The sequence below is a fragment of the Egretta garzetta genome, unplaced genomic scaffold, assembly GCF_000687185.1.
Source record: "Egretta garzetta isolate BGI_Z169 unplaced genomic scaffold, ASM68718v1 scaffold129, whole genome shotgun sequence".
In the NCBI taxonomy this organism is placed as follows: Eukaryota; Metazoa; Chordata; class Aves; order Pelecaniformes; family Ardeidae; genus Egretta; species Egretta garzetta.
The window spans coordinates 581,361-606,372 of NW_009260836.1; the positions used below are offsets into that span (position 1 = coordinate 581,361).

The 25,012-nt window shown below is 40.8% G+C and overlaps 1 protein-coding gene across 2 annotated transcripts in view; it reads left to right on the plus strand.

The window, feature by feature from the left end:
- The window catches only part of TBC1D4 (TBC1 domain family member 4), a 54,556-nt gene that overhangs the window by 21,002 nt on the left and 8,542 nt on the right, over positions 1 to 25,012 (plus strand). Inside the window, exons 9-17 of one of the 2 annotated variants that reach the window (XM_035902408.1) lie at positions 1,681 to 1,755; positions 2,759 to 2,985; positions 4,841 to 4,990; positions 13,717 to 13,877; positions 14,792 to 15,001; positions 18,635 to 18,793; positions 20,358 to 20,516; positions 20,980 to 21,224; positions 24,122 to 24,281. In XM_035902408.1, coding sequence (XP_035758301.1) covers positions 1,681 to 1,755; positions 2,759 to 2,985; positions 4,841 to 4,990; positions 13,717 to 13,877; positions 14,792 to 15,001; positions 18,635 to 18,793; positions 20,358 to 20,516; positions 20,980 to 21,224; positions 24,122 to 24,281 — 1,546 coding nt within the window. Of the gene's footprint in view, positions 1 to 1,680; positions 1,756 to 2,758; positions 2,986 to 4,840; positions 4,991 to 13,716; positions 13,878 to 14,791; positions 15,002 to 15,031; positions 15,094 to 18,634; positions 18,794 to 20,357; positions 20,517 to 20,979; positions 21,225 to 24,121; positions 24,282 to 25,012 lie in introns of those variants that run through there. The other variant, XM_035902409.1, reaches the window with a different exon arrangement.

Below are 25,012 nucleotides of genomic sequence, written 5' to 3' on the forward strand. Positions count from 1 at the left end.
ATGGCTAATTCCTAAAGGTATTTAGGTACCACATACTTATTGGTGTGATAGGTTTTTCCCCTCTTTAAGCCAGCTGCAAATCACGTGGTATTGATGTAACGAGAAGCTAATTATTGCATGACTTACCATTTTTATTTTCAAGTATATTTAGTAACAGAGAGATCAGGAAAGAAATTAATTTTTTTTTTAAAAAAAATAGGCATTCAGCATCTTTTTGTAGATAAAAAGATTTAAGTAAAAAGTAAAAGTCAGTATATGTGAGGGAGAGACTTACGCAGCCTTAATCATAGCAAAATTAGAAATAAGTATGTAGTAACCAGATATCTAGGAACACTTTAAGTGGATGGCTTCTTATCTAGATGAATAGCATTAAGTGACGTTTTAAGCTACTTGAAGGAGCAGCTGCTTGCTACTGACCATAGGGAAACATGTTGGGTTCTGTGCTCTGGCTTCCCTTAATCCCAGAGGAATGTCGCTTTTTCACTTGTTTGTTTTGCTGGACTGATCTTATTTTTGTCAGGTTTGAACTGAAAACAGGCTGTGGCTTCCTAATGAGGTACCTCAGAAAAATAAATATAACCTCTGTTTGACCTTGTGAACAGATTTCTTCCAGCCCATGCTGCACTAACCTCTTCTGTTGTTGTTTTTTTCTGAACCAAAAAGCCCTTCTTACAGTGCCAAAAGTGTGTATTTTTAAAGCTAGTGAGAAACTTCCAAGTTATCCTTTGCTCTTGTTTTATTGTGAGGGTCAGTGAAGAGATGCTTCAGGCAGAATGTTCATTAGTAATAAGCTTAAATGGGATATAATGTACTTAAAGGGCACTCTAAGCCTTGAAAATAAACCTTACCAGGATAAAATAGACTAAATGAATACTGCTGATGTTGACAAAACTTCCTCTGTAGTTGCAAGCATAAGAAGAGGGGCTCTATCTATAGTTTTCCTAAAACCTAGACTAGTTTTCCCCTGATAAAGTACTGAAAGCAACTTAGCAGTTGGAAGTGTCTTGACAGCATACATCAGCCATGTTTGATAGGAGTTAGGAGTGGAAGGCAGTCAAAAGTATTGTGGCTCTATCACCTCTTCCTGTGAAACCAGATGACTGTTAACAATTTCAGCAAGGATCTGCTAATGCTAATTTCTAGCAAATTTGCCTCAGGGTTATCTGCATTATAACTGAAAAAGCTTGTTTGTACCTGGCATTATTTGGCTGGATTTGTGGCCAGAGAGCAATTCTTCCCAGTTTTAGTGCTTTCATTACTTTTGCTGAGGTGGAATTAATTTGTCTGAAATGTCTAGATATGGAGTAAACTCTCAGTTTAAATCATAGTATGTCAAATGCATCCGTTAGCTGCAGTGCACACACAGTGCTGAAGTCTGGAGCTTTTTGAACTTGGCTGTTTAAGCCAGCTCAGCTATTTTGCCTCAGATGGATCAAGAAATACTCAGTTGCTTCAGACAATGGAGCAGCAGGTTTTAAACTCCCGGGAGCAAGGGGGGGAGAAGATAGAGCTTTGCCAGCTAAAGATGTCGCTGCTTGTAAAATCTCGTGCTTGCCTTATGTCAAGCGTGTCACGTGCCTCAACTGTCCTGGTTCACCTGCACAGCTGCTGCCGTCTTTGCTTAACCTTCAGAAAAAGAGGAAAAAGACCGGATTAAATGACTTGCCTTTTTTCTTGCAGGGAGCCAACAGAATGCGAGGCCGCCTGGGAAGTGTGGACAGCTTTGAGCGTTGCAACAGCCTTGCTTCTGACAAAGTACGTAAGGAGCTTAGTTAAAGTTGGCACGTTTTCACGCACGGGCATTAATGAAGCATAAATATGGCACTCTGCTTCGATTTGAAGGAAGTAGCACAAAGCACATCAATTTACAAAACTCATATAAGAGTTTCCACTGGGAGGCGGAGGGTGTAAGAAAGCCAGCGTATATGTAGACTTGAAGCTTCGGCTTTAACCTATTGTTTGATTGCCAGTCCTTTTTTGCTACACTTCCCTTGCTTTTATAAAAAGTAGAGAATTCCTGGTCAGCTGCTGCCTTGTTTCACTGAAGTAATTAAAAAAGGTGATATCTCAACAAAAGGAAATGCTCAGAAGGTGAAGAATCCTTTCTGTAAGTAATAGTTGCTTTAGGGAAGTAAGAATTTTTGACCTAAACCCAGCTGTTGGGGATGCTGCATGGGGGCAAGCGGGCGGAACTCTGTTCACTTTCTTTTTATTTCCTGTTTTTAATGTTTAACCTCACGTGAGGATTGGTTGCTGGTTTTCCCAGGAGACAGAGATTCCGTTATGGTTTTCCTGCTACAGTTGCTCATAAACTGGCTGTGTAGTAACGGTCTCTCTTCCAGGATATCGGTATGACGGTACAGGAAGTATGCTCGCGATATGTCGAGGAAACTAGCTACAAGCGGTTTCTCTAGTCTTTTTAATTCCTCTGTTTTCCTGAAAGAGCCAGAAGCCTGGTAGCTGGAATGCTGATCCCTGTGAGAGGATGCCCAGAGTAATTAGTATGTTGTTTGCGTTGCTTATGCATTTTTATTCCTCTTTTTTTTTTTTTTCTTTTTCTTTTTTTTTCTTTTTTTGAAGAAGGACGCTGCTAGCTTGGAGTAAATTATCAAAGGATGTCTGGGTTTGGTGATAATTAGCATACAATAGGCCATGACCGAGAAGGGGGAGAGGCTCTGGTGCCCCGATGTGGCGCGTGAGCCATGGGGTTTTAGGGCGCCGAGCGAGAGGCCTCACTCCGCCAGCACTTCCTTTACAGGACGCTTCGCCAGGCGATTCCCCGCCAGCTACTCCTCCGGCGTCCCCCGTGTCCTCAGCCTGGCAGCCGTTTCCCGAGGAAGACTCGGACTCCCCCCAGTTGAGGAGGCGCGCGCACACCTTCAGCCACCCCCCCTCCAGCGCCAGGAGGAGGATAACCTTCCAGAACGGGAGGTCCCAGAGCGTCCGGTCCCCGCTGCTGCAGCAGGACTGCCTCGAGACCACAAGGTGAGTCAGGGCATGCCGCGCCACGCGCCTGCTGTCTCCTTGCAATTTCGGTACACGAGCCTCACCCGCGTGCCTTCTTACGGAAGCTGTTTCTGTCACTGCTCTGGGTTTTGGGTTGTTTTACTTTCAGCTTGTCTTCTCCCCTTCGGAGTAGTTTGGTGCTTTGCAGTAACTCGCTAACCCCTGAATTAGTGATTCAGAGGAAACATCAGTCCAGCGAATCGATCATCGGGCTTGGATGCTGGCGCCGATCTGTTTATTTATTTATTTGTTGCCTCTGAGCTGAGCCTTTTTGGCAGTGTTGGTAGTCAGGCCCTTTGGAGAAGAGGTCCTCACCGCTTTTAACTGCAGAGGCGATAGCCTGATGGTTTTGCGCCAGGATGAAAGAGGCACTGACAGCTTCAAGCATCAGCCGCTGTGTTAGCCAAGCTCCCAGAGAGTATGTCTAGATGTAAAACCATTGAGGAGTCTCACAAAAGGACTTAAGGATTAAACACCTCCACTGAAATGTGAGGCATAAGATTTCCCTGTTTGCCTTTTTCCGGAGCTTCCCTCTGTAACTTCTTTCCCCTTCCCTTCTGGAGACTCTCCAGCTATTAACTTGTGGAATGCTGTTCCTTGAGGAGTTCCTTCACTCAGTCGGAAGAGGTCCCCACAGTTCGTTGCGGGCCTCTTTGGTTGTACTTTCTTTCTCTGCCTCCATCCTGGCTATCTGCAGTAAACGACCGTGCAAACTCCAAAATCTTTATAAGATTCAGGCCCAGATGAGCTGAATTTTTTTCTATCGGAGGAGCACTTTCTCCAAATGTCTGTTTCAGTGCTTGGCTGCAATTATGCTTTTTGTGGGCTCTTTGTAAAAGTGACTTTAAATAATAATTTCTCACCCGTTTGATGTCTAGGTTGAATTGTCAGTGTGAATGCTGCTCCAGCTTGTAGAGAAGGGCAAAAAAGTGTATTTTCTTTAAGAGAATGGAAGGGGGTGAAGGATAAGAAACTAGCCTTGAAATAGCTTTGTTACATTGTGTTTCTGAAGAGATAAATAATGTGTTTTTTACTGAGATAAACTTTGGTTATTTTTTTTTTCCACTGACCATGTTGTATGCAAACAGGAAACCCTGACAGTTCAAACTGAAGGACTTGCTGACTTCACTTCTTGGTAATAACTTTTAAGAAGTCGCTAATTAAGTGGCATCATCAGCAGATTTTCAGTCAAAACATTTCATAACGACTTGTTTCTAGGCTGGGATTCTTTCTTCTCTTCTTTCCCTTTGAGGATTAATCAAAAATGTTAAGTAAACATTTCTTTAACTGAATTAATTTTCGTGTTCCCCCCAACACTTCTTACTATTATTCAGTAATGTTTAACTGTGTAGGAGGACTATCTTCCTTGATTTATACACTTCACAAAAATTTATCCAAAAATGCTGCATTTTAATGATCTCTACTTTCTAATGTGTTCTAGCAATACGTGTTACTTACAAGAGAAAGAGAAAACTGAAGGGAAAAGACAAGGTGGTTCATGTTCTTGGAAGCAGGTTTCTAAGAATATTTTCTGAATGTTTCAGAAATTCTTCTTCCAAATTTGCTTTGAGAATAAATAAGGCTAAAGAAATAAGGTGGTCTGACTGTTCTGCAGTGTCACTGAATGTTTCTTAAAAGAAATCAGCTGTAACAGCAAAATCAGTATCATCAGGGAAACTGCCCAGTAGTGCACTTGGTACATTTTATTTTCTGGGAAACAAAGTTACTGTAAGCCAAGATGAGGTATTTGGCCAGTATCTTTATGCTGGATGTTTTGTTGTTGTATCCAAATCCATGCTGATCCATCTGCTATGTTCTCTTGTTGCCTGCACAGCCCTGTTGTTGGGGTTCGGCGTGCTCTCAGTGAGAGTGAATCTGCATCACCTGGTCTCCCCTCCTCTGTCTCTGCCCCTTCTTTCCTGAAAAGCTTTTACCAGGGCTCAGGAAGACTGCTCCAGCACTCAGAAAGTGACCTCTCCAAGAGGTGAGAGCGTTGTCTCCTGTCTAGTTCTTCAGTGCCACCAGCTTAACAACAGGATTCCCAGTGCAATGCAGCACATGGGATCTCTCCTGCTCTGCCCTGTGCTCCTGCATTTCTAACACACTTCCGAAGTACTTGATGGAAATGGGCAAAAAGGCTTTTGGCCAAAAAAGCCTGTTAAAAATAGAGGCTTGTCTGCTGACATCTAGTAGCTGTGACCTCTTTCCATTGCAGTGTTGCAAATCTGTTGCATTGGTTTGTCACTTGAAATGCAATGTTTTTGAGGAGCGTCACACCAATTTAATGCTTTCTCTGCTGAATGCAAACCAGCATGTGTTGCTGTGATCATTGCCATGTGAAAATAAGAGCAATGTGAACAGTGTACAGTACTAACGTGGGGTGCCTGTGCATGAGGAAGGGGAAACGCCAAGTTAACTCTGTGAGATGTTTAGAGAGAATAGGAAAATAACTTCCCATTGAAGACAAGTGGGGAAGGAGTGAAGATACAAGAAGGGCTTTCTGACATCAGTGTGAAAGACTTGAGCATTTGAATGGAAGTCACACTCCTTTTTACTGAAAGAATAGGCCCTCCTTCAGGAGGGTGCTTGAGGAAACTGCATATGGGTTATTTTTCTGAAGAAGGCCTACAGTGAATAAGGTGGAGCCGTACTTTTGAGCTTCAGGATGGTTTTCTGCCAGTTGCTGGCCTTTTTATTTCTCTTCTGTCAATGAGAACTCCTTTTTCCTCCTTCAGTCTGTCCTTGTTCACTAAGCTATACTGGTGTTTCTGGTACTTTTCATCTCCGAGTGTGGCTCTTCCCTAATCATTCCCAACAGAAAACTGTGGAGCTGTACAAGGTGCTTTTATGACTTTCTCCCTGGAAAAATAACAGTAGATTGCATTCTTACCAAAACCAAGTGTTGACGAGATCTGGATTCTAGGTGTGTTAGGACTCTTAATACATGGGGATTTCAGTTGTCAGAGATAGATGTGGAAGATTTTAGGGGTGCCCAAAGACATTTTTCCACCTTGTGGAGTGCAGTTTCATTAAACACAGATTAGTTTGTCATCTCCATTTTAGGGTAGACTGTAAGAAATTACGTAGATATACAAACTTATGTGAGAGGCAGTTGACCTAAAGGTGGCTTTAAGGTACAGTTTGGGTTAGTCATCTCTGATAATTTATAGGTTAGAATAAATACAGGGTACATATCCTCTCCTTAAGCACACTGTGTCCTGCCTTGGTTTCACTGACATTTGAAGGGTCTCTTTCTGACCTCTAATCTGTAATCGGTGTACAGCATGCAGCCAAAATCTGTAATGTAGACACAATTACAAAACACCTAGTTGGAAATATCTACAGTTTAGGTCCTTCCAGCAGAATAAACTTGTGTATAAATGGAACAAGGTGAGACATCCTTACAGGAAGGTGACTACATAGCCTGAGTGGCAGGGCTCCTGCTGCCCCCCTGCCCTGTCCCCCCAATCCCACAACTTTTAAGAAATAAATGTTGTCTAGATTCACTAATAGAGGGATAATGTAAACTAAGCATAACTTAATTTTAGGAGGTCTTTTCAAAACCAGCCTTAGAAATTTTTTCAGTTTTGAAGAAACCTTTCTACCCAAGCACAAATGACAAAGGAATAAGCAGTGCATGTTTTTGGAATTTGAGAGGAGATATTGACATCTCGACCAATGTAGAAGTAGGCTTTTAGTATCTCCTGTTCTAAACCATGTGTCCAGTAATAGTTACTTTATAAGTGAATCAGATGCTTAGATTTTCCATACCCTGCTACACTGCAGCAACACTAGACTAAGTAGCAGGTGAATTATTAAAGTTGAAATTAAAAAAACTGGTGAGTGCAGACAAATGGCAAAAAAAATAACCTGTCTCTTAGAGACTACCTCTTATTTGGGTTCTAGTCCAACTTTGTTTCTGTGTTCCCTTCAGTTAGCAGACTTGGTCCAAGCTGAGCCAATGCCCAGGTCAATTTGTACAGGCAGCTGGATCCTATTAAACCTAGCTTTCTGCGTTTGGGGAATATAGGTATTGAGAATTGTACTAAAACTGTCCTTTAATGCCAGCTGATTCCAAGCTGAAATGTCTGAGTTAGTGCTTTTTATGGATTTGGTTATGCATGCCAGTCAAGATACTGTGTTTCATTATAATGGAGTTTGAACTGTGTGGTGGGGAGATCTTCAAATTAGGAATAATTCCCAGAAGGCCACCCTGTTTCTACTTAGGTTTCATAGTATACAGGTTTCTGATACCATTTGATCTTGAATTTGTGTGAAAACTCCTGTGAAAATGGGATCTCATCAGCTATAGATCTTGCTGGGAACAACTGGGCCTGAACTGTCAGGTAAGGAAATTGCAGTAGTAAGGGTGAAGTGTTGGCATCTAGTTGGGTTCATGAAGTGAATACAAGAAACATAGTCAGAAAGAAGTGCCAAATGAGTAATGCTGATGTGGTAAGCGTGCCTGAGGTAATCCAACTGCCATTTCAACTGGCTAATGGAGAATGAAGTATGCTGTCCAGCTGGTGGTGGCTGAAACTCTTTAAACTTTACCTGATTTAGCTTGCAAATGTGTATCATGTCATCAGGTTTATGAATGAGAGGAAGTTCAAATCTTTTACAGTGTGGTTTTTCATGTGGGTTGGTTTGTTGGGTTTTTGGGGTTGTGTTTTTGGGGTTTTTTTTGTTTTTTCCTTTGGCTATTATTCACAGAGAAGATCATCTTCTATCCCTGGTAGGCTCAACATGAGGTGTTCTTAGCATTCTCATTTGAGTATATGTTATGTTGGAATTGAGCACAGTGTGGCAGTCCTTTACACTCTGAAGGCTACAAGCTGTTAAACTGTTAGGAATGCTAATTAAAACTAAAGTGCATTTTCCTCTCCTAAGAATAATCATGGTTACTACACATTCATGAAGTCTATCCTAGCCACGTTGCACTGGAGAAAAAATGTTTATAGTCTGAATTCCTGTACCACACAGCTTTGAGATTACATGTGATGTAGCAGGCAGCTTTTCTTGGTGTTCTGGTGAACTTCGATGTGCAGGAGCAGATCCAGTTTCAGTCAGAATTCATTTGAGAAAGACCTGTAATTTGTAGCAGTCAGATGGGCCTATGCAAACAACACCAAGCCAGGGTCAGCTGGGCAGCTGTGTGTTAAAAAGCAGCTCTACTTATATATCTGTCTTTAAGTATTGGCCACTGTATAGAAGATGATTCTGATCCACGTTTACATCACGCTTGGCGTGTGGTCACAAACTGAGAAACTGCTACTATGGTGTTGGACATACAGGATACAGTGGCTTTCACCTGATTGTAGACATCTTCAACTCAGCTAATCAATGGACAGAAGTTGGTGTTTCTGCGGCACAGTTGCTCTCATCCTCATGTTACTGTCTTTAACATTCTGACATTTACAGAGCTGATCCTGCCTGTTTACCTACCTTCCTTCCTGAACACTAATACAGCCAGTTGTGCCCATCATTGGGAACATCGTCATTTAGAAAGCATGAATCATGCCCTGAAAGTGTCTTGATCTTCATTAAAAAAGAAGCCTCAGTTGACTTCCTAGGATTTAAATGGCTGTGTTGGAGATGCCTAAAGCCAGGAGAAAAAAATGTTATTCTCCAGATGAGTTTGTTACGGTGAAAGATATCTTTTTTCCAAATGTTTGTGGGGAGGCTGAGCTTTTTGGGTTTAATTCTAATGATCACTACTGTGATGCATTATGTGGAAGAGAGAAAACACCGACATGTCTTCTGCTTTGAGGAATGAATGGTATAATAAAGTTGGGCATCAACACAATATTAATAGGCACCTTCAGAATGTTTTACTGCATTGTCAATTCATTTGTCTAGAGAGAATTCTCAGGTGGACGTGGTCCACATAATCTTGACTTTTGACAAGTGTGTTGTGCAGTGTTCAATATTAAACACAAGCACACATGAGGATTAAAAAAGAACATATCCTGCCAACATAGAGGTAAACAAACAAGAATTTGAGAGCATAATCTGTTTCTAAACTTTCATTTCTGTAATTTACGGAATTTATGGCTTTTACTCAACAGCTACTTCTGAAAGCTAGGCTATTGGAAGAATCTGTTTAGTTTTTTGATATAAAAATAAAAGCAGCACTTTTAAAAATGGGACAACCTTCAGCATAGGTTTGACTAGCCCACACTGCCTCTGTTCGTTGCATTGTTGTGCAAGGATAATTTAAGATGATTTATCACCGCTTGAATTTGAGCAGATTGCAAAAATCTGCAGAAAAATGCAGACCTTGGCATGAGCAGCAACAGTATTTATTCTTGAGTCAGTTGGCTTGCATGGACTCAAGTGCAAAATAATTCAGATGAGTATTGTGTAAAGAGTTCACAAGAAATGGGGTAGCTTTGTGGTGTTTTGAATATCAGCCTTTGGGAGCATCTTAAAGAACAGTTTTGGGAAGAGATTTGGGTGATTAAAACCAAGCAATAGCATGTTCGTAATCTGAACAAGTTTGGGGGGTTTCTCTTTTCGCTTTTGCACTTTCTTTTCCTGAACTAAGTGTCTCATCTTCATACTATGTGTTATCTGATGGAGTAGTGAATGGGAGGATGCTTTGGTGAAACGAAATTGCAGTTACCAGAGATAAGAAGCATAGATGATCAGTACTCTGTACTCTTGAGTACTTGGGTTATTGCTTGTAGCAGTTTAAGGATGAAAGTGCAGACTGAAATATTTGAGACATTATATCGAATTTACAGCTTTTCACTCTTTATTGCATGCAAGCTGATGAATGTGTTTTGGTTTCTGCATTGTGTCAGGAGCATAGGCTAAGTAGCCTGATGGAGAACCATTATTCTTCAAACTGAACTGTGACGCATTTTTCTTAAATATAGAAATTAGTACATTGTTATCATTTTCTAAAGCTGTATGGGAGATATGTTAAGTGTTGAAAACAGGAACAGCAAGTAAAATAAACTGGAAATACTCCATTTTGTGGAATTTCTCCGTTCAGGTGTTTGGCTTTGCACTTTCACGTCTCTTTTACCAAGCTGAAATATTCTGATCTAGAAGTTGTACCATAATCTAGTTGTCATCTCCTTAAAATAAAAAAAAAAATCAATTCTTGCAGTCATCTCCTAGTTTGTAGTTCAGTTCTTAAATATCTCTTCTGTAGTTTATTAAGATTTTATACACTACCATCTCTTAATTTGCAGCACGTTGACTCAGGTGCAGGTTGCATCAGGACAGGAACTTGTAGAAGGTAGTTGCATTTTTTCTTCTTGGTGGCTATGTCACTGTATAACCCAAGAATTATTCGTCCTCTGCCTTGCCCCAGTGTCTAGGCTCTATAATCCATAGTTTATACAGCAGTTATAAATTTCTTGAGTTTGAGGCAGCAACTTTTTCTTAAAGTGGAAAACATCATTAAAATCCAGAATTAATGACTGGGTTATTTCTGCTAGTTGACCTTGCAGCGTGTTTCCCATGTAGATGTTTAAGGCTGTGTGTTGTCAGAACAAGGTCTTTTCCTAAGAATTCTCAAGGATTTTTCCTGTGAGTGTTTGAGGTTCGATGTCAGTGACCTGACAGGAAAGTTGTGAAAGTCTCTGTTTCCCCAGGTTGGGAGGTAGTGAAAACACTGCTCTGCTTTTCAGTAGCAATGACTGGACTCCATTCAAGAAGTTGGTGGTGGTGGTGGTTTGGAGCTGCTTTTGCTCTTAGTCTCTCCGCTCACATTAATCAACCTCTTCATTTTGCAGGGAGCTGGTAGCTAATGGTCAGATATGCTTTTTTCCTTTACCCCCACCCTGTTGAGAGGAACTGTATGGGGTGTTGCTGGCCTCTCTGAGCAGAGCACCTACCTTGCCTGGCTGTTAAAATCCACGGCTACCTTAAAAACTGACATAATCTTGCAAATATGACCAAGAGCAAAGAGAGACAGTTAAGCTTCTGTATAAGACATGGTAAAGTCTAGGGAATAAGTATTGTGCAACTCCTGTTTCAAGGTGGGGAATATGTATTAACTCATCTGTTTTTTGCACCAACCTTCTGAACATTTTCATCACAGGGTAGGAGACACTACTATTTTACTTTTAAACTCTTCATGCTTTTACTCTGTTAGGGTATTGTTTCACACCTTAAGATCTGATGTCAAGCTAGGACTCGTCTGTCTGTCTTGAAATGAGGAAACTTTCTTTGCTCCCTTTCTAGCCTCCCTTTCCTAATTCTTGGTGTTTTCACAGGGGCCCTCGCCTTCCATTGAATATGGCAAGGTGTGCGCATGAGACTTCCAAAAGTTTTCCTTTAATCACTCATTAGACAGCACTTTAAAAAAGGAGGTGATTAATGCCAGTTGCTTAAAATGCCAGGGGAATTTTGGAAGGGAGGGTTTAACAACAGAAATACAGGTCCATAGAACTGTATGATTTGCACACTTCACGAGGTAGCACGTGTGACTAATCTATCCCACGGTACACTCTGTGACTCAAGTGACGTAAACAGCTTTGTTTCATGCCCTAAAATAGCCACCCTCTTATTCTGACTTTCCTGTAAATTTTACTATAAATTGAACACCATTCCTAGGACCCTCTCCCCATTTAGGGGCACAGTAGCTGAATGCAGATTTTTGTACATTGCAGCAGAAAGGAAGTTTGCATTCCCTTGTTATGTAGCTTCTATTTGATAAGCCCTGGAATGACTCAGGTTTTGTGTTCTAACATGTGATACGTAAGACTTTGAAATAGCGAGTAGTTTTGTCACAGTTATTTATAGAAACATGAGTTATAATGATTAATATATCCAAATTCAATATCTTATTTCCAAGAGTTGTTGGACTGAAATACCTTTGGGAGGCAGCACTTCTAGATTCAAGATGAGTTTTGTAGTCTATATTTAGCTAGCACAAGCAGTGGTTGCCCCATCACCAAAGACTGTGTAAGAGTTAGCCAAAAATTGTCACAGGGTTTTCTGTTGCTGTTTTGCTTAGCGTGCAACGTGGGGCTCTACTGAGACCGCCTACTAACAGTATGACGCACGGGGAACTAAGGGACTGTAGAAACTAAACTGGGAGTAGAGAATAATTCAGACAATGTGTTATCCGGGGCTCCCAGCCCATAGCACTGTTCTTAAAGGAAAGCAGGGGGTGGTGCCTAATGCTGGGCAGGTGGATTTGAAGACATGACTATTTCTCTGCTGGGATATGGAAGCAGGGTCTGATACCTGTGTGTGATGGTGAGTCCAGTTTGCTCACTGAGACTTACAGATGTCAGGGAGCTGTTGTAGATCATTACCATAGGGACAGCATTGATGACCAAAAAAGCCCATTCTAGCTTGGTGGATTATCATACAGCACAGAGGATTTGATGTGAAAAGTGCTGATTGAGGTGGTGTAGCTGGTAGACTGGTGTAGCTGAAAATTCCATAAGATGTCGTCTGCCTCCCTTGCAGATCTCTTCTTTTGTGCAAGCCAGATAAGGGGAGACTGACTGCAGCTGGCAAACTGCGATCATCTGTAGCTAACTTACCACTACAAATGTAGTGAACACTTAACCTGCTGGGCTTTCCTTTCATCTAACTCTTTTTAGGGACTTCGTGCTGTAGCATTGAAATTCTTCACAGGATGAAGGTTTGAGTGTAGCTACTGCTGTGTTGATACAGCAGTTTTCCCTGTGATGAAGATGAAGCTGCAGACACAGCTCCCTGTATTTGATGCTGTCTTCCCAAGAAGCCTGTAGTTGTGTGCCACGCTGTTGACGTTGCATGGAAAGATTTGTGGCAGATAATCAAGGTACTCATTAATAGATGAGATCAGTATACCTACTTTACTACCACAAATGCTTGACACATTCCTGAAAGTGGCTCAAGTGCTTCTGAAAGCTAAATGTCCTTTACTCTGGCAGTAGTCATTAGAGAGGTCTACTTGTTGTCCTCCTTAAATGACCTCCCAGCAAAGCTTCCCTGCTTCCTCTCCTTGCTTCTTCCAGCAACATAAGCTACTATTCAAATTACTGTCTAAATATATTTCTACGCGACAACTGGGAAGGAGATCAGCTCCTTTTAGGTCATTGTGGCAGGAACTGAGCCTGCCCTCTGTTTGCAAAGGCTCTGTTCCTTCAGCTGGAGGTGTTGTTGAAACGTGAGGACATTTGGCCCCATTTGTGCAAGTGAAGTGTCCACTTCTTGAAGTATCGGAAAGAGGACGCAGAAGAAGACCAGAACATTGCCTCCAGTGAAATATTCATCTGTGAGCTCATCATGCTATTTAAAATGGCACTAAATAGAACGTTGTGCTCTGCTAAAGCAGCATCTGTGCTTTTAGGGGTGTTACATCAGATCGCCCCCATAAGATTAATGTATGGAAAAGGAAAACCCATTGCTGGCTATTTTAGAGGCTCAATATTACTGCTTTTTTTCTCTTAGCTTTTCAGAAAGTTTAGCTTCTATTCTGAGCTTCCAGCTGAGCACTCTATGAACGCTGTGAATTCATTCTGGTGGTATATAGTGCAAACTTCACAGCCCTGTGTTACAGGAAAACAGCTGGGCAATTCTGTATTCAGGGTGAAGCTCACACACAGCATGCTTTGCTTTCTAAGGCGTCCCAGCAAATGCTCCCACAGGTTTGGTTGTACATTAGACAGACTCAACAAAGATTTATTTATTTATTTATGTCCCCTCCGAAGAAGACTGACTTTGATCACCACATCTGCTTTTTCTTTCCTTCAGTGATGGGGAGGGAAAGAAAAGAACATCAACCGTCTGCAGCAGTGAATCTCTAAATGCTGTGGGGGCCACGCTCACACCTCGCCGCATCTCCTGGCGGCGAAGAATATTCCTGCAGGTAGCTTCACCTATGAATAAATCTCCTTCCAAGATGCAGCATCCAGGTCTGTGTGTGCTTTTAAAGAAAATAAACAAGCAGTTGTTACTGAATAGTTATTACTGTAGTGAACTGCAACATGAAAATATGAAAGGGAGAAGGGAGTCAGCTTGACACAATATTCTTGCTAGAACCTCACTAGAGAGCAGTTGTGCTCAGTCAGCTTCAGGTCTTTGTTGCTTTGAACTGAGGATTCTGTCATCAAAACCAAATTAATTGCAATCTGCCGTCGGTGCACTGATGGCAAGGAAACGAAGAACTGCCACTTGCTGATAAAGATACCCTCTTTAACAGTTAGCAAATTTTTACCCTAGCCTGCTTACATAATAGCAGCATTTGCAGAAAACAGTAAGTTTTTTGCCTTGTCCTTGTGCTGCACATAGCACCTCTCGAATGTGTTAATAATTCTTATAGCTTTAGGTCTTCTAAGGTAGAAACCTCAAATATCTGAAATCCTGCTATGTTGATGTAGTCCCATTGGTGGAATTCACACCCATAGGTAAATGACAAACTATATTTAGTGACCGTGAAGTGCTATAGCACTGCCTACATTGCAGCTTAGCAGATGGAAAAAAGTTGCTTTTAGTACAGAGCCTGTGGTAAATCATAGCAGTAAACAAGCTCAGATGTAAAGGAGATCATGGATAAATGTCCTAACACTAGAAGGAGCTAGCAGGGGAAAGGGATGAAATACCAGGTGACCCTTTATTTAGCTTTATTTCATTTAAATATAACTTAATTTAAATAAAACACTTTATTTAGAAATAATTCTGTACTGTTGAACTGCATTTTCTCTGTCTTTGGAATCAGCACCTCACTGCTGAATGTGGAAGACAGCTATTTTTGTTCTGCTGTGACTTGTATTTTCGTGATATGTCAAACAATCTGAGTTTCCTGTAATAGCTTTCTGATTATTTGCAGATGGTCATGATGGAAGTGAATTGTTACCATTATCCCCTCTTGCTCCACCCTTGGAGGAGGACCCTCTTGTTCTAGTATTGCAAAATGAGGATGGTCCAGATAAAACTGGAGAGAGGAAAAACTCAGAAGAACTACAGAGTCTGTGGAGAAAAGCCATCCATCAACAAATTCTGTTACTTCGAATGGAAAAAGAAAACCAGAAGCTGGAAGGTTAGCTATTTAGAAAATACCCCCAAAAAACTATTACAAATTCTGCTGCCTGAAGCTGAAAACTGTGCTGGTGTTGGGCCCCTCAAACAGAGGTGTGGTTCTGTAACTTTTTGGTTAATACTGCTAGAAAGAAATGTGTCTACCCAGTCCTATCTGACAGTCTACCAGGTTCTCTGTCCACCTGCCAAGTCTCCATGAGTCACTGTAGTTGAAGAAGAAAGTAATAACTTTTCCTTTTTTAGTGCATGTTAGACAAAGGTTGCTACAATCTGTGTTCTAGCGAAGTCTAGGGATTCTCATGTGGAGTCAGGAGAACAGATGCTTGTGAACACTTAGGTATGGTAAACCTTACCCTCTATATCTCGTTTCAGTCCTTTGCAGCGCATGACATTTCTGTCCAGGCTTTCTGTCCTTCATTAATAACATCACAGTGGTAATTTATAAATATTTGAATCAAAATGTGATTTTTGAGCAACTGGCTCTTGAGGTACGTCAAAAAGTTCTTCTTTCAGAAGATAAGCACTGTACACTGAAAATTGAGTGCTGTTACTGAGGGATCTGAAGTTGGCCATGCTGACGTGTCAGCTTCCTGAGCTTCTGACTAAGCTGTTTTATTATAACTGGTCAAGATTCACATAAATAAAAGACAGGATGCAATGTCTATCCTAGCATATAGAAGTTCTTCAGTATAATAGACTAATAGCTTTCTGTGCTAGTTAAAAATTTCAAATGTCCTCTCTGCAATTGCTGCCATCTTCTTCTGTATGGTGTATAACCTCGTTATATGGTAGTCTGATTCTTCAGAGAAAACATAATGATCTTGTTAAGGTCAGTTAACTCTTTTTCCTTCTTCAGTGGTCCTTACTGAGAAGGCAGGAGGACGAGAGAAAAACAGCAGGACAGAAGTCTTTCCATGTCCCTACAAGCGTACATCTTTGAATGTATTTCTGATACATGTAGCATATTTCTCTGTGCACTCTCTCTAAGTTTTGTCTCCCTGTTGACACATGCTTCTGTGGAAACTGCTGTATTCATAGGGAACATCTACGGGGAAGTCTGTGTTAACTTAAGCCAAAATCTTCATTTGTTGTTTTACCAAACGGTCTGTCTACAGTTGTGGGATGGGGAAACTGGATGTCTGCTGTAGTGGCTAATTTAATGTTATTCCCCCTGGTTGTATGAGCTACTGAGGGACAAACTCTTTTCTGTAGCCTCCCTGTGTGGCTGGAGGTACTGAAAACTGTTAAGTAGGACCAGTTCCTTAAGACCAATTGGAGGTTATTTCCATTCTGTAACTGATATGTAGAAAATAAGTTCTGCCTGCCTGATCGTTAGTGGTGAAAACAGGAGTGTCAGCAGTGGAGACTCCAAACTGGCACCCATCTGCCAGTCCGCATCTTGGTTTGAGCTGCAAGGAGCACATCTCCATTCCTGTATGCACGTTCATAAGTACTGCTAGTGAAAGTGGTGCCCTGGCTAGCTAGAATTCATCATCTTATTTTCAAAGGGTGAAAAGTAAACTGTCTTAATGCCTATCTCTAGGCTTCCTTCCTATGGGCTGCTGTAACATGGGCTGTTTTATGGATGGACACATGCAGAACTGATACACTCCAAACAAGTGCTGGTTCAGGCAGTGGTTGACATCCTAGCCTACAGTTAAATTTAGATCTCAGGAATGGGGAATGTAATAACAGAAGTGCAGCCATTTTTCTACTCGAAGCCAGGTTCCTAGCTGTGAATTTATTCAGCTGAATATGACTGGTTTAAGACTGGAATTCCTGCCAAATTTTTTTTCAGTGGTTTTCGTTTAATATTTTGTTGATTTTTATTTGCAAACTATTAATATGTTCTTTTTGCTGTCGAGGAGACTTGAATACTATTAGCTCTTTGTTTTACAGAAGGTAAGTTCTGTGAATTGCACAAACTTGCTTAGTTTTTTTTTTTCTGAGCAGCTAAAAGCTACTTTTTCTAGTAGATCACCTAGAAATAGAGGCACTACAAAAAGTAGCAGGCCACCTAGCAATGATTAGGAAGAATGTTAACAAGGAAGGTTGCAAGGAACCAAGGGTTGGCATAGGAGGTAGGGCAAATACAGGCAAGCTTGCTGACTTGCAGTAGGGTTAACTGGAGAGCCAAAGTACCGTTCAGTGAATGATAACCCGTGCACTTAATTCTGGAGTTCGTTGTCACACTGAAATGTGTTACTGTTGTCTTAAATCTGTCACATACTGCTTTTGAGAATGAGCATTCTCAAATGAAATCATACAGCAATAGGGTAGCTTTTAAAATTGCCCCAGTTGGACTGCAAATTCTTGTGGTGAGATTATGTTCCTGTTTTTATGTAAATGTACTGCTCCTTGCATAATAGTTGCGTGTACAAGGCCCCCTGAAGTCCTGAACAGATACAGCCTCACTGGTGTAACATACAGCTTTTGGAAATAAATTGTCACCTACATTTTTGAAGTAGGCTAGGCAATGACCTTATGGATTCATCCAATATTGTCTGTATCCAAAATGTGCTGATTAGGCAAAGGAACTGATTGTCTTGTTTTGTGGGTTGTATAATGACATAGTGGGAGTTTGCTTTCACCTAGAGATGATGATGGAGAGGGGGCTACCTCTGTAAGAGGAAGGAGCCTCCTGCAGGGAGCAAGTATTACACACAGATCAAGGCAAATTTAAGATAAATTCAACTGCAGCTTTCAGAGGTCATGTTGTGAAATGTACAGTTCAGCCCAATGGTAATAAACCTGTCTCTGTAAATTAAGACACATTCAAGTCTTGATTCCAGTTTTTTTACACCAGTAGTATGAGAAATTGGAGTGTTTTGCTGCACGCATATCATGTACAATAAAATAACCACAGTTAATTTCTCAGTAATGGAAATGAAAGCTGCTCCTCCTTGAAATTCCAGAGTAACTCTGCCGCTTTATTTCAGAAATAGTGAGTCCTCTGGAATAAATATCTTGTGCCAAGTAGCCCTATGCAACAAACCTTTTAAGTATACAGCAACATGAGTTCTGTGCTTCAGCACAGACGTACCCTTCTGGATATGGTTCATGTTGGTTCATTCCGTTTACTTCTAGTCAGCGTGATGATGCAAGGTAGCAGTGCCAGGAGTTCTTATGACTCTCTTAAGGGACATGTAAAAACTGGGACGAGTGTGACAGACTTCAGTTTAGAAGACTTGCCTAGCTTGCTTGCCTATATCTCTAATATCAACATCCATAAGTTTGGGACTTCCCATGCTAAAACAATTGTAATGTTCAATGTAAACAAGAGAAAAATGATTAAAGGTGGTTTCGCATTTGAAAGAAGTGGCAGATGTGAAGTTGACTCTGAGTGGTTTTTTTCTTCTTGCCCCAAGCCTTAAAAACTGTTTCCATGTACTTCATGAATTACTAATGTTCGTGGCCCAGTAATAGAAGTTGAATTGCTACCTGCAGCATCTTATGACAAAAGACTGGCCCCATCTCAGCTATTAACTGATGAATTGTAGAAGGGATATTTATCCCTAGTCAGATTATCAGATAGATATATCTAACTTGAATGGGGTTTGCATATTTGATGTCTCTTGCTATTTTCTGATGTTCTGGTTTTCCTTGTGCTCATCCTTTGCGTTCTGTGCTCTAGCAAGCAGAGATGAGCTCCAGTCAAGAAAAGTCAAACTGGACTATGAGGAAGTTGGTACATGTCAGAAAGATGTCATAAATGTTTGGGATAAGAAGTTACTTAACTGCAGAGCCAAAATCCGATGTGACATGGAAGATATCCATTCCACTTTGAAAGAAGGTATTTTAACTGTGAAGACTGAAGATTTTTTTGTTGTTGTTGTTGCCTGTTGATACTGAAGGAAATCTGCCAGCAATACACTTTTTCCAGTAGCACAAAATAATGAAAAAATTGCCTTCTTTTTGCAAATGCACCCACCCCCTGCTGCCGAACAGAAAATAGGTTTTGCTTTGTCTACAGCTTACGATGTCAGCAATGCAGAAACATGTATACTCATACTCCTGAAAGTAGCATCTTGTGCCCGTGTATCAAAGGCTGAATTTGGAGCTTCTGCAGCTAACACCGTGACCTTCTGGTTTCTGGTCTGTGGCTCCTATCCAGTTCACTCTGAGTTTCAGATGCTCTGATTTTACTTAATTGAGAAGGCAGGACCGTCATGTCTAACGTGGACTGTGCCCAAAACCCAGGGGAATCGCAACCAAGCTTCAGAGAGTTAGCAGGACCACATCTTGTGGAGTCTGGGCTGTGGTCTTTTAGTGTATTGTTTCCTCGAGTGAAAGGCTGGGGATTTTGGCTCAAAGTAGGTCTTCCTGTGGCCTAGCCTTAGGCCAGAAGGGGAGGCAGAGGGCCGTGTTCGTATGATACGGATGTAGAGCCTGATTGGACTGCTGTGCCCTCCTCCACAGAATCTCATGTCTGTATTACAGATGCTGAAAAAAAATATTACAGTGTAATCCGGCTATGGTACGTAAGGGAAGTTTAAATTACTACCAAAGAAAATCATGGTAGAAATAGGGCAGTTCCTGTTAGTGACCTGCAGAAGACTGACAACAAATGTCTTTCCTTGCTGCCCTATCTTCTGCTGCTGGACTGCAGTTCAGAGTTGGGAACAAGGATATGCTTTTTCTCCTTTGTGGGTTTGTTAAATAATTATTTGCCTCGAAAGTATTAGCAGAGTTGACAATTTATTTTGACACTCAAAGATCTGTTTACAGAGTCAGGGGGATGTATACAAATGTCCGAAAGTAATACTTAAATTTAGTTTATGCTTTCACAGGTGCTTGGCTAACTTGAGAAAAATGCTGTCTTTAAAAATAAGTGGTTCTGTGTCCTTCCTTTGGTATGCAGCATTAATGCTATTAGGTTTGAACTGAGCATTTTGTAATCTCTACATATTTCTCCAAGCCTATGGACTGACATGAGCAGCTCTTTGGGAAGGTGAAGAGGACGTGGACCTCCCTGTATTTGACGCCTCTGAATTTAGTTCAGCCTTTCTAAACAGGTTGGTTATGCATTCTGTGTGTAGTCGTGCATCTTTTCCTGCTGGAGGCTAACAGCTCAGAGGTGGCAAAACAAGTGATGTCTGTACTCCAGTTGCCCAATGTACTGCTCAGTGTAATTACCGTAAGTTTGTAGTTACTGTTTAGGTAGTGGGACTGAATTGTGGCTACTGAGGGAATACACTGCAGAGTGGAAAACTTAGGAAGCTGACTGTAAGGGATCCTCACGAGTGGTTTGGCAAAGATAATGACTGGCAAGATTATGACAAAGCAAAACATTCTTGTGTCATAGCACTAAAAATGTTCCCTTGCTTAGGCCTTTTGGTTTTTTGACTGATCTGCAGGTGTACCAAAAAGTCGTCGGGGAGAAATTTGGCAGTTTTTGGCTGTGCAACATCGAGTCAGACACAGGCTACCAAACAAGCAGCAGCCTCCTGACATCTCATACAAAGAACTACTGAAGCAACTGACTGCTCAGCAGCACGCCATCCTTGTAGACCTAGGTACGTCTGTTTGTAGCTGGGAGATTATTCTGACTTGTTTCACGTGTCCGAGTGGAAGCGCGCCATTCTTAATGGAAGCTGTTCCTGGAGGTAGATGCTGCTGTATCAGCACCACTTTCTGTGTTGTCAAGATACGTTCCCTGTATGCCACTTAGCGTCCTCTGAGCAAATGATTTCTTAGGTTATGCTGTTTGTGTTTATGCTCTTCTACATCTGTCTGAAAAAAGAAATCAAGCAGTTGCTTCTGCAAGTTCTCTGCAGATGAGAATATGAAATGAGCTCAATGGGTACAGTCTAAAATCAGTAGTAAATTACGGATTGACCTGACTAAAATCAACCTGAAAGCAAAGAGAAAAAGTCTATGGGAAGACAGAAGTGCTGGCTGTCAGATGGATCTGTTGGTTTGGTTTTTTTTTTTTATGAGAAGAATTGAATATCATCTACTCTTCTCTCTTTACATCAGGACGGACATTCCCTACGCATCCTTACTTTTCTGCCCACCTGGGAGCAGGACAGCTATCACTCTTTAATCTCCTGAAAGCATACTCTTTGCTGGACAAAGAAGTGGGTTATTGTCAAGGTATAAGCTTTGTAGCTGGAGTGCTGCTGCTACATATGAGTGAGGAACAGGCCTTTGAAATGCTGAAATTCCTCATGTATGACCTTGGCTTCCGTAAACAGTACAGGCCGGACATGATGTCACTACAGGTAAGTCAGTCCTTCTAAAGCAAACCGGTTTTAAATGAGTTTTGAGCTCTCAGAGGTTGCTCACGTTCTCCGGGGTCTTATGAAACTTCTTACATTGTTTTGGAGGTTGTGAGTAACATGAAAATTATTGTCAAACCCCTTTCCAACTCTGAACTTGCAAACAGAGAAGTTCAGAACTAGCAGACTTTTCCTGCCACATGTCCCCATTATCTCTTGTTTGGAAACCCTGCATTCTCTGCTATTTTGCTCTTCCTCTTCTTTTCCTCACTTCTCTCTCTTCCTTGTGCCAAAAAACTGGTATGCGTGCATCTATATAGATGGAGTTTAAAAATAAATTTGATTTTGTTTTTCTTCAGTCCATAACCACTTAGATGTAGATTTTTTCCTCTCGTAACTCCAAGTCAAATCAATAGTGACACCCACTGGCCAAGTCTATGTACTCCACAGGCATTTGTACAGGGGCTGCTCTGGCTTGCCTCATCATCATCATTTGCACCTCTTTTCTCTCATCGTCCCCTACCCAGCCACCCTCAACACTGAGAAGAAACAGATGATTTTTTTTTTTAATAATTTAGTTCACTTATGAAACGGTGCATTCTCTGCAATATTACTTTTTTAACAGCTAGCTATAGATACTCAAGGCTGCTTAGGAAGGAGACAGAAGATGTTCCAGATCTGTATAAACCTCAAGGTTTAAAGTTTGAGAAAGCAACTGTCCACTGATTTAAATAACTATATGCTATAAGCCCATAATATTATAAAGGGATATACCAGTGCTGAGTCAAAGCTTATGGTCCACAGTGTTGAAAGAGAAAACTAAGAGGCAGATAGAAAAAGACAAAAATGTCTCTCTCTCTCTTTCTTTCTTTCTTTTTTTTTTTTTTAAATGCTCCCTGTGTAGCAAATGCTTACAATTAAGTAAAAGCTCAAGGGGGGAGTTTCAGTCTGCTTTTCATGACCAGTCACTCTAGGTGCTTATTTGGCAAATGCCCATTACAACAGAATAGATTGTAGTTAAAGAAATTGTATGTGCTTACTCTAAAAATGAGAGAGGAGTGTTTTATTCTGGATGGATATAAGTATGCTATAACAAGTTTGTTGTGATGAATGCAGGGTGAACAGCCATGAAGAGCACCATTCTGTCTCTTTCCTGTCCCTATTCCGCCCTCAAAAACATGTTTTCAACAAGTGGAGTTCAAAGTGTTACAGGGATTTATAGCATAGGAGTTTCAAAGGTCATGGGATTTTTCCCCCTAGACGATGCTCTCTTAGTGTGTGTTTGTTATAGTGCAGTTGTAGGCTTTCAGTAACATCTGATGGTTTGAGAGCATTCAGATGTCCAGGATTTCACCTTTCGATTTAAATGAGCCTGAAACGTTCATTGTCAGAAGCTCTTAGGAAGAACACTTTTTAAGTTTGAGAAGGTTTACTGCTTGTAGTACTGTTTGCCCTTCAAATGAAATGACCTCTCTTCCCCACAGTTTGCTCCTAGGCAGCTATCCTGTTCCAGACAAAAGCAGTTTTGTCTGCTCAAGACAAACTAGACTACTGAAGATACTTAGAGGATCTCACTAAACCCTAACCTTTGTTTTGGTTTTTAAGAGGAGTCAAACACTTGCAAATTCTTTCGCATTTACAGTACTGAAACACAATTAAGCTTATATGCAGAATTAGATTCTGTCCTGTAGAAGAAAACTGTTGGATGTTTCTTTAGGATAATGAAAACTTATTTGACTTGTATTTTTAATTGTTTTCTGGAAAAAGTAGTGATCTAGATCCTTAGCTCATAATGAACTCATCCAATTGGTTTACTGCCTCTGTGATACTCTTGTAATTTAACATGTAAATGTTGGTATTGACACTGCCCAAACTGTGCTTAATTAGTATCTTTGGCAATTAAAGCAAGGACTCAAATACATGCACAAATTTGGCTAATTTGCCTGAATGAGACAATATGTCTGCTTGTAGGAGAATCATGACCGCTAAAAGCAGGAAAGTAGCTGTATCCAATGAGTCATTTTCTCATTGAGCAATGGATTCACCTTAAGCAAGGCGCTGTTGACAGCAAAATTGGATCTGACAGCTAATCAATATATGCCTGCTTCTCATCTTCTGCTTTCTGAGAGAGGCGTCGCTCTGTGCTGTGAGCGACTTACTGTGGAATATAAACTATCAAAATTGCAAGGAGATAATTTGCCAGAGTGATATATTTAGCGATGAATAGCAACGCCTAACAACTTAGCTTTGCAACCTTTTACAGCTTGTACAGCAGCACTTTTTGCATCAGTACCTTAAATTTCTCTGGACCATTGGCACGTGGGAGGTGTGCTGGAAAATATGTATGTGGCACACCTCTATTGACCCACCCTATCTCATGTACTCTGTGTGTACAGGAGATGTCTAAAGCGATGGCTTTAGTAGCATAGGAGTTTCAAATGCAGCAAAAATATGGCTGAGATTCAAAGGGTGAAAGCTGAAATATGCAAATTTAGCCAGAAGTAGTTCAACTCTGTAATGGAGAGTTTTGGCATCTTGGAAGGGGTACTTCTACTTTCACTGCTGTAAGACTGAAAGTTCTGGTTTGTTGATAAAGTTAGATCGATGTATTCTCTTCTCACCTTAATCCTGTGAATCTGAAATGATACTTCATTAATAATCAGGTTCAAACTGGTCTTTGTTATTGACTATTGTGTTGGTTTTAATTCATTAGGGGTGGGTTGTTTATATGTGAGTAGATACCACTCGAGGCCCTAGGCAACAATTAAGCTTCATTTTACAGTGCCATCTGTACTAGAGTTAATTTCCCTCGAGTGAAACAGGAATGGTTTGGAAAACTGAGTAAAGCTGAACTTTTCTTTCTCTACTTCCTTCCCTCCCAACCCCCTTATGCACCATAGATTCAGATGTATCAGCTCTCAAGGCTTCTTCATGATTATCACAGAGACCTGTATAATCATCTTGAAGAAAATGAAATCAGTCCCAGTCTTTATGCTGCACCGTGGTTTCTTACGCTGTTCGCATCTCAGTTTCCATTAGGATTTGTAGCCAGAGTATTTGGTAAGAAAGTTTATTCTATTGCAATAATAAACAGAACAATGATGCCTGTTGTGTTTTGAAACTCTCAGGGAGTAGTTTTCTACATACTAGGGACGTTTGGGCTGCCTATTGTGGGTGGCAAGTAGCAACACTCTTCATGGTGGGATGTCAGCTCCTTTTCAAAGAGGAAAACCGAAATGTATTCTCTGAAGCATCAGAATTGAGCAATTAAGTTTGTCTGCTGTTATTAGCCAAGAGAATTCTGAAGTATGAACAGCAGGAAGTTTATTGTTGCAAATGTATTTTATGCATCAAGCATTCAGTTTATGTCTATAGAAAAGTTCATCTTGTTGAACTTGTAAATTGAAAAAAAGAGAATGCATTGGTTTTCAAGGAAGTATTCCTGAACTGATTCTAAAGCGCTTTCTCATAAAAATTCAAGTAAACTTGAACTTAAAGGCTGTTTCAGGTATTCATGTATATATTGAACAGTTTCCTAGTCTTAGTATGCCTCTTATTCCATTTAAATATTTTTTTCATGATATGCTCCTCTTCAGATACTGTCTAGTACAGAAGCTTAAGTATTGATTGTGCCCTGTAGTGTTTACAGTATCAGCATATCAAGTACTTGGTTTTGTATTCTTTTATTGTCAGTAAGAACTGCCATCTTAATCAATGCAGCTTTTTTAAAATTTGTTTATTTATTAATGTAAACCACTGCACTCAAATATGCACCAAGAAGCTAGGAGTAT